Below are 8,707 nucleotides of genomic sequence, written 5' to 3'. Positions count from 1 at the left end.
AAATACTTAGATAAGGGGTGACCCCGAATTGATATCTGGATCCAATTTTTGTCCTTTTCTTATATCCCAAATTATTTTTTTTATCCCCCAATTTCGCATTCTTTTTTAATTGTATTATGTTCACTGATGTAAAGATTCCGCAATTTGTAATTTTCTATTTATTATAAATAAACAGATTCATATATAATAAAATAATCTGATGCCATCCGTTTCATTTTCTTCGTAACTTCTTTGGAATCTAGTAACTCCCAAGTCCCTAGTATAATTGCAAAATATGATCCATGCATTGAAGCAGAAGTCTTTTCTGCAATTTGAATTCACCAATCTATTACAGTACCACTATCACCAATTCGGGTAATCTGTCGGCCAAAATTGTCTCTCTCATATCAATGTATAGTCTAAATTGTTTTCCTTGAGACCTACTCTGAATCTCACATATGGGGAAGTCGATGATAATAAACTTTGAGCCTCAAACTGACTAGTTCTCCGTAAATCCTCAGTATCTTCATCTACTCGATAGATCGCATCTATCAAATTCTTTAAGCCTACAAACCGAGATAAACGGCCAAAAACAGCTCTTTATTAGAGCAGGTAATATAGATGTATAATATTTACATCATTTTCATTTTCCTCCACAATCTCTAGGGCGATTTCCTTAGCTTTTGAAAATTCTGAATTCTTACCATTCAAGAAAGCAAATGTAAAATGAAAAGCATCTATAAAATTTTATATTGCGTATGCACATAGGTTCTTGTAAACTGAACGCAGGAAACATACAGTTGTGGAAGGAAACACAATTGTAACGACAAATCATGCCATTTCCACTTGTGCTTATGTAACTAAACAAACAAACTTATAAGGAGCCATTGAGCCTCATGAGTCACGAATGTGCATACTGGATATGTTTTTTTAACTGTTGTATCCCAAATGGTGGGACGTCCATTCGGTCCAAAGATCCCAATGTGTCCAACTTAGAAACTAACCCTCTTACTTTCGTAATTTAACTGGAATTGAACCTCTTGGCATGCCTAAAACATCTTCGTTTTAGCTTCTTTAATTTGGTGTACTTTTTTCACTGATGTAAAGGTTTGGGTCCTTATAATCTTCTCATTTTTTACGAATAAGTTCAATTTGGTAACCATGCATCAGTTTGAAAACATAGTTCATGTTATCATTTGAAATTCTCACCAATCTAGTACAGTACCATCCTTTCTAGCAGTACTCTGTCGGCTTGTTTAGTCTATTTTGTTTTCCTTGAGACGACTTCCATGCATAGCAGCTGTGACTGCTCCATATCATAAATTTTGGTAGATATGTATAAAATTTGGGCTTATAGAAAGTGATTTGTGGATCATTTTGGCTGACAAATTATGAATGCTATTCCATGAATAATTGAGGAGCCGAAATCTGATGATCTCAATCCCCACCTAAATATGAAATGAAATTCTATTTCAAAGACTTTGGCACTGCAGGACCAAAAATAAATGTACACGTATCTCACAACCACATTATCCAGTACCCAATTATTTTATAGCCGACCATACTTTCCAACATTTAGTTCACCTACTTATTCAACCACGTGTCAAGCCCGCTATTTATCCAGAATCCAAAACAAGTCCTTGTTAAGTCCTCTCGCCGAAATAAGTCCTTGACTTATATAAATGTCGTGTGTGCTCACACTTTCTTCTGCATTTCATTTTTACCATTTTGAAGCTCCAATGGCTTCTTCGTCTTTTTCTTCTGCTCTGGTTATGTTTTCTGTTTTGGTTCTTCTCAGAACGGAACGATGCATGGCGAAAAAGATTCAACTTGGTTCTAGACTGACAGTTCGAGACAACCAGACATGGATATCGAATAACCGAACGTTTGCGTTTGGGTTCACACCAACTGAATCGAGAAACCAGTTTCACTTAGCAGTTTGGTATAACGAGCTTCCGGGGGATCGAGTAATAGTTTGGTCAGCAAATAGGTATGTTTTTCTCTTCTCTACAGTTCCATGTGTAGCTACATAGAGTTCATGTGTACTACTTAGTGTTTTGCAGGTTATAAAATTTCATTTTTCTCTGAATAGAAACTCACCAGTGGGAAAAGATGCAATCTTGGAGCTCGACAACTCTGGAAATCTAGTGCTCATCGACGGGTATAAAATCATTTGGTCATCAAACACGTCAGATTCCGGTGTGCATAATGCTGAAATGTCAGATTCCGGTAACTTTGTTCTGTATGACACATATCTTACTCCTGTTTGGCAAAGCTTCTCACATCCGACTGATACGCTTCTTCCAGGCCAGAACTTGACAGTCTCGCTAGAACTTGCTTCTTCTAATTCTTCTCCTGCTTACGGTGGTTTTTACACACTTAAAATGCTACAAGAAAGAACTTCATTAAGCCTAGCTTTAACGTATAACTTACCGGAGTCTTACAATGGATCTCAGGTGACTCAAAGTAACTACTCGTATTGGTCGGGACCTGAAGTGTCGAATGTTACTGGAAAGGTGTCCGCAGTTCTGGATGAATCAGGGAATTTCGGTATAGTGTATGGTGAATCTGCTGAAGGAACTGTTTTTGTATACAAGAGTGAAATCGATGAGACTCGCTCGAACGGTAGAGTAGTACTCCGCCGCATAACACTTGAGAAGAACGGGAACTTACGCCTGTATCATTGGGATGACGACGTAAATGGCTCTAGACAGTGGGTACCAGAATGGGCGGCAGTGTCAAAACCTTGTGATATTGCAGGAGTTTGTGGCAATGGGATATGCAATTTGGATGGAAGCAAGAGTAATGCTAGTTGCAATTGTTTGCCAGGAACCCAATGCTCACCGAATTTATTTGTTAGACCCAAATGTGATCACCAGCAAGAAAATTTGACATCCCAGTTCAAAATCGCAACGATTTCTCAAACAAATTACTACTTTTCTGAATCATCGGTGCTTGAAAACTATACTGGCGTTTCAACAGTATCAAAATGCGGTGATATATGTCTATCTGATTGTCAGTGTGTTGCTTCAGTTTATGGACTAAAGGAGGAGAAACCCTACTGTTGGATTCTGAGGAATTTAGAATTTGGAGGTTATGAGGATCCAGGTTCAACCTTGTTTGTGAAGATTGGGAAAAATGTCTCAATAACGTCAGGCCGTAATCCAAGAAATTCTGGAGGAAATTCCAATTCCAATAGTACCCGCAACAAGGTTGTCATTATTCCAATTGTTCTCTGCATGTTGGCCGTCATTGGTTTACTCTGCTTCTTGCTATATTATACTGTCCACCGGCGAAGATCCTTACAGAGAGACATGGAGAGATCGCTGACTGTCTCCGGGGCTCCATTGAATTTTAGTTACAGACATTTGGAGAGTGCGACGAATAATTTCACTCACTTGCTAGGAGCTGGTAAGGATACAACTTATATTCCAATCTAACTTGTGGTGAAAAGTCAATTTTTCTCTAATGGTTTCCATTGCTCTTCTGGTTTGCTCAGGTGGCTTTGGGAGTGTGTACAAGGGGAGCATTGGAGATGGAACTCTGGTTGCAGTTAAGAAACTGGAAAGGGTTTTGCCTCATGGAGAGAAGGAATTCATAACAGAAGTGAACACCATTGGGTCGATGCATCATATGAACTTAGTTCGCTTATGCGGGTTCTGCTCGGAAGGAACAAAACGGTACAAATTTCAAAATTTACAAACAAGAAATGCCAAATTTCACATTAGGCCGGCCGTAAAATGATTTTAACTTGTGTTTATCATTGTCAGGCTTCTTGTTTATGAGTACATGAAGAATGGGTCACTGGACAAATGGATTTTTCCTTCTTACGGTGGTAGTCGAGAGATCACAGACAGGATACTAGATTGGAAGACTAGATTCCTCATAGCTACTGAAACAGCACAAGGAATCGCATACTTCCATGAACAATGTAGGAACCGGATCATACATTGTGACATAAAACCAGAAAACATTCTCTTAGATGACAACTTTCATCCCAAGGTATCAGATTTTGGGTTAGCAAAACTGATGGGTAGAGAGCATTCGCGTGTTGTGACAATGATTAGAGGAACACGAGGATATTTGGCACCAGAGTGGATCAGTAACCGGCCAATTACTGTTAAAGCCGACATTTACAGCTACGGAATGTTGCTGCTAGAGATCATTGGTGGAAGGAGAAACCTGGACATGTCTCTGGATCCATCTAGCTTCTACTTTCCTGGCTGGGCTTTTAAGGTATTATCCCCATTCCTCATTTTCAATTCAGTTCAGATTCACAAATCACAACTGTGTATAAAAACATAGAGAATAACAAGTTTCTTTGGGTTTCTGTAGGAGATGACAAGTGAAACACCGAAAAGAGTTGCCGATAAAAGGTTAAATGGGGTGGTGAATGAAGATGAATTAGTAAGAGCCCTAAAAGTTGCATTCTGGTGCATTCAAGATGAGGCATGGATGAGACCTTCGATGGGCGAAGTCGTGAAGATGTTAGAAGGGTCAGTTGACATCAGCCAACCACCGATGCCTCAAGCAGTTTCAGAGCTGATTGCAGAAGGGTTGGATCATGTATACAAAGCAATGAAAAGAGAATTCAATCACTGCGAATCTAAAATCTTCACAAGTGGACCTTCTTCCCTTGCTACTTACAGTAATTCCTCAATGTCACCAAGATAACATAGAAAAGAGTTGTTCATGGAGTCATTTTGTGTCGATCTGTTTTTTAACACTGCAAAAACCGAAAACAATGTATATACGAGAATTTAACCGATTTAAGCAAACACTTGTATTCAAGAAGCAGAAGCTGCGTAAAGAAACTGAACAAAAACTATTGAAGGGACAAATTTTCTTATTCACCAAACTTCAAATAAGCAAAACACTCAAAATGGTGGCCTCCAACATCTGGAGGGTCATTGCGGCCGTAGGATCCAAACAAGTCTCTTCTTTACACTAATAGGATCCTAGTCTATATATCAAAAGATCAAAAATAAGTTCAATGCCTAGTACCAATCATCACATAAAATCATAATCATCAGCAACATCAGCGCCATACGCAAGCGCAATGTCGTCATCTTTGCTATTGGTTACGTGGAGCTGTTTCTTCTTTGTGGCTGCAACAGAAAAGGAACTTTTCAAGAACCGCGATACACATTTAGACTACCTAATAAAAGATAAAGAATGAAGAGTGACAGCATATGGTGAACACTCACCTGTTTTCTTTTTGCCAGCAGTCGCTTCTTTTTCTGCCTTGAGCTTTTCATTTGCGATTGCCATCACCGAAGAACCTATCTCTTTGACTTCTGCAGCTTTCAGAGACGCCATTGACAGTCTCATGAGTGACTTAAGTAGGCCAATGTAATGGTAGCTTTTCTGTACATTCAAGTAAAGGACTTGGTAAAGTTTAAATTGAAAAAGAAGGTGGAAATACCAACATTTCAGTATCTCGCAGACTCGCACTACTAGAAGATGGAAGACAAAGAAACCGCTACAAAAGAGTAATTCAACTCACGTCATATGGGCGAAGTTGAGAAGAGATGAGCTCAGCATACTCAGCGAAATCACTTTCTGATTTGGGAATGAAAGTATCTAGTGATTTCCCATCAGCTCTCTTACCAAAAAGTTCAGTCGTGGCCTTAAAATCAGCTTCTTCAACAAGCCTATAACAAATAGACAGACATATCAATATGAATAGACTGGGATGGCATATCAATAGACTGAGATAAAATATCAATATGAATAGACAGGGATGGCATCTTACACAGCATCTTTGATAATCTTTTCTTTTTTTTTTTTACGAAATAGGTATGAAAACCTAGTAGACTAATATAGACTAATCTTAGATACAGAACTTGCATACAATCAGTTATATCTTTAGAATGTACTCTTAGATACAGAACTTGCATACAATCAGTTATATCTTTAGAATGTACTCTTAGGTGTCTAACCAACGACATCTCAGAATCGAAAAAGCATTTATTTGGTAACACGTATAGGATCCAGAACAATAAGAAATGCTTACCTTTGCTGGTGGAGCTTCTCAGCTAAAGGATCCAAAACCTCATCCGGTTTTGCTACTTCAACACTTTTGCCTTTCTCAAGGCTGCTGAATTTTTTCGCAGCTTTCTTGGTGCTCGTTTCTGCTGGTGCTGGAGCGGGAGCAGGAGCCTGATCAGAACAAACGTAGTGCTTATAGTTACGAAAAGACAGTACAAGCAATCAGTGAGAAACAAAGTATACTTCTTGAAACTTTCCAGCCATAGTGATAGAAGATAATGTGATACAATGCATAAAGCATATGCATCTCACAGAATAAAGGTTGGTGGTAGATGAATTCAGTCAAAACAAATTTTCAGGTAATTTCGAGAGTACCAACTGAAAATTCTCCAATTTACCAATAACTCTTGCTTTTAGAAAGGTTGTGTAGGATAGCGGTAGATAAAAATACAGCATAGCAGTGTGTCAAATTCCACAACAATGCGAAAATAGAAGTAACAGCAGCAGACACAGACACATCAAGCAACATCTGTTTGGTTGACTGGAGTATTATATTTACCGGAGTGGGCTCCTCATCTTCATCCTCCCAAGATTCTTTCACATCGTTTTCATCTACATCCTCATCCGCCCACGGATTTTTCGGTAAATCCTTTTTCAGAACAGGTATAACTGGCTCAGTTTCCTCTGTCAGACACACAGAACATGAGTTGAATGTCAGCTAAAATAATTACAATATTTTTTTATCCCTTTCAAGTCTCAACCTTGAAAAAGATTCAGGAAGTAAGAAACAGATATCCAAACAAAAACTAAAAACAGTAACATTACCCCAATCATCCATCTTTCTTGAGCTCTTAAGTAAGTTCTTGTACTAACTATGATCCACAAAGTACAAAATCAGGCCTGCATAGCAGCATACACATATTTGTTAGAAAGTGAACGATCTGTAGCAGAAGCCAGAAGTAATAAACCACAAGATAGCTACATAACCAAAATCTAATCCCTACGCTCTGATAATAGAAAGCTAAAGAAGCAGGTAATGTTGCAGCTTTCATTTTTTGGAATGCTAATGCTCCTTCCAAAGTCAGTTTATTCACTGGGAAGCTTCCAAGAGTAACTTTTAGAAAAATCCTATCAATTGAAGATTCAGCTAATGTGGGTTGTGTGTGAAAAACATTGTTACATCTCAAAGAGTGACAAGCACTCTCAGAATCACTTTAATAACTTCAGTCTGATTTCTAATTAACGAACTGTCAGTCATTGACACTGCAGTCAATCTATCAAACAAGGTGGTCTAGTACATATCCTAGGCCAGTAAAATCTCGGTTGCTAACCTAGACCCCCCTAATTTCTACTTCTTAATGGTTAAGGTTGATTCATCAGGCAACATCCCAAACCACTAGAACAGTGAGAACAATAGAAATTCCGAAAATCGAACTACCACCTTCGATTACTTCAATGTGTTCTCAATATATTTCAGCCTTCAATCGAAAGCCAGTCAACCCTAGATTGAAAATACATAATAAGCTTCAAGAAGGGTTTATCATCACGTTTCAATTTCTGAGTCTCTGTTAAAGGGTTTGCTACAAAAACAAATCAATTCAACAATTCCTCCCAGAACAACAACAAATTCGACTTAATCCACCAGAATTTCATAACATAAAACGAAAAAAAAACAAAACTAAGTAAGAAATCATTACCTGTTGTTGTTGAGAACAAATCCACAGAGAATCAATCCAAATCGAATCTCACAAAACCCTAGAAAAAGACACAGAAACTGAGATTTTCCCCCAAAACAAGCTTAAATTATAGGTTTCGAACATCAAATCAGTTATTATCTGAAAACCCTAATAAGATTCAAAGGGGAAAGAGAAAGAGATTTCTTACCTTTAGTTTCAGAACGAAAAGCCCTAAATCTTCTTCGAAGAGGAGAAAAGAAGAGGAATCTGTGTGAAACTAAGAAAAGACGGAATTGTCTTGTAAATAAAAAAGGAAGGAAACAAGAACGCTTTATATAAAACGAGCCCGCGTGGTATAACACAAAAACAGTTATTATTATTACTGCTAAATTATGTTTTGTTTCCCGAAGAATCCTCTAGAAACTTATGATTTCTGTATCCTGGTCGACTCAGACGAGTCATACTACTTTCCAAAATATCTATACTTTGTTTGAGTCTGACTCGTGATCTAAATACGCATTTTTGTTTGAATTCGACTTACATTGTTTGAGTCTGACTTACGATCTGAATCTATTCTTTTTTTAATAGGAAAGGAAGCTTCTATTGAGAATCAAAATTACAAATTGTTTTTATCCTGTTGGATAAGCTGATTGATCTATTCAGGAATGTTATTTAGCCAGCAAAAACAAATAACTTGGGTTCTTGCGTATTTAGCTACAGAGTCTGCAATGTGATTTGCATCTCTATGTACATAAGTGCATACCCAGTAATCGAAAGAATTTAATAAAACCAAAGTATCTTGGACTAGATTAGCTGTTGTCCATTTTATTGCTGTGGAAATTCCATTAACTGCGGCTATCACATTCTTACAATCTCCCTCTAAGTGAATTCTTCTCCAATCATTCCTTAACGCCCATTGTACTGCTTCTAGAAGAGATTGTGCTTCAGCCTGTTCTGGATCAATGGCTAGATGTGCACCTCCTCGCAGTCCATAGATGTTCCCTGCAAAATCTCTGCATATTAGACCCCATCCTGAGAGTACTGATTTATCAACATGGGAG

The 8,707-nt window shown here is 38.0% G+C and overlaps 2 protein-coding genes across 2 annotated transcripts; one reads left to right on the top strand and one right to left on the bottom strand.

Annotated features, from left to right (window-relative positions):
* Window positions 1–1,718: 1,718 nt before the first annotated feature.
* On the top strand, window positions 1,719–4,687 carry LOC113323155 (G-type lectin S-receptor-like serine/threonine-protein kinase At5g24080). Its single transcript, XM_026571424.1, has 5 exons — window positions 1,719–1,969; window positions 2,072–3,390; window positions 3,479–3,659; window positions 3,750–4,215; window positions 4,315–4,687. The coding sequence occupies exons 1-5, from the start codon at window positions 1,719–1,721 to the stop codon at window positions 4,651–4,653; spliced, it is 2,556 nt and encodes an 851-aa protein (XP_026427209.1). The 3' UTR covers window positions 4,654–4,687.
* A 23-nt stretch (window positions 4,688–4,710) lies between these two features.
* On the bottom strand, window positions 4,711–7,998 carry LOC113323156 (eukaryotic translation initiation factor 3 subunit J-like). The gene is made up of 8 exons (XM_026571425.1): window positions 7,855–7,998; window positions 7,668–7,725; window positions 6,796–6,870; window positions 6,530–6,654; window positions 5,996–6,141; window positions 5,486–5,633; window positions 5,187–5,346; window positions 4,711–5,087 (listed from the first exon to the last, which is right to left on the bottom strand). The coding sequence occupies exons 3-8, from the start codon at window positions 6,806–6,808 to the stop codon at window positions 4,990–4,992; spliced, it is 690 nt and encodes a 229-aa protein (XP_026427210.1). The 5' UTR covers window positions 6,809–6,870; window positions 7,668–7,725; window positions 7,855–7,998; the 3' UTR covers window positions 4,711–4,989.
* Between the last annotated feature and the right edge of the window lie 709 nt (window positions 7,999–8,707).

Source organism: Papaver somniferum, chromosome 11 (assembly GCF_003573695.1).
Source record: "Papaver somniferum cultivar HN1 chromosome 11, ASM357369v1, whole genome shotgun sequence".
Classification (NCBI taxonomy): domain Eukaryota; kingdom Viridiplantae; phylum Streptophyta; class Magnoliopsida; order Ranunculales; family Papaveraceae; genus Papaver; species Papaver somniferum.
This window is presented reverse-complemented; position numbering and strand designations above follow the sequence as displayed.

Excerpts from the sequence above, each read along its gene's own strand:
- LOC113323155 (XM_026571424.1), top strand. The coding sequence starts at position 1,719 with ATGGCTTCTTCGTCTTTTTCTTCTGCTCTGGTTATGTTTTCTGTTTTG. Across the intron at positions 3,660-3,749 it reads TGCTCGGAAGGAACAAAACG|GCTTCTTGTTTATGAGTACA; the intron begins GTACAAATTTCA and ends TATCATTGTCAG. Across the intron at positions 4,216-4,314 it reads TTCCTGGCTGGGCTTTTAAG|GAGATGACAAGTGAAACACC; the intron begins GTATTATCCCCA and ends GGGTTTCTGTAG.
- LOC113323156 (XM_026571425.1), bottom strand. Across the intron at positions 6,142-6,529 it reads AAGATGAGGAGCCCACTCCG|GCTCCTGCTCCCGCTCCAGC; the intron begins GTAAATATAATA and ends TGTTCTGATCAG. Across the intron at positions 5,634-5,995 it reads GAGAAGCTCCACCAGCAAAG|GCTTGTTGAAGAAGCTGATT; the intron begins GTAAGCATTTCT and ends TATTTGTTATAG.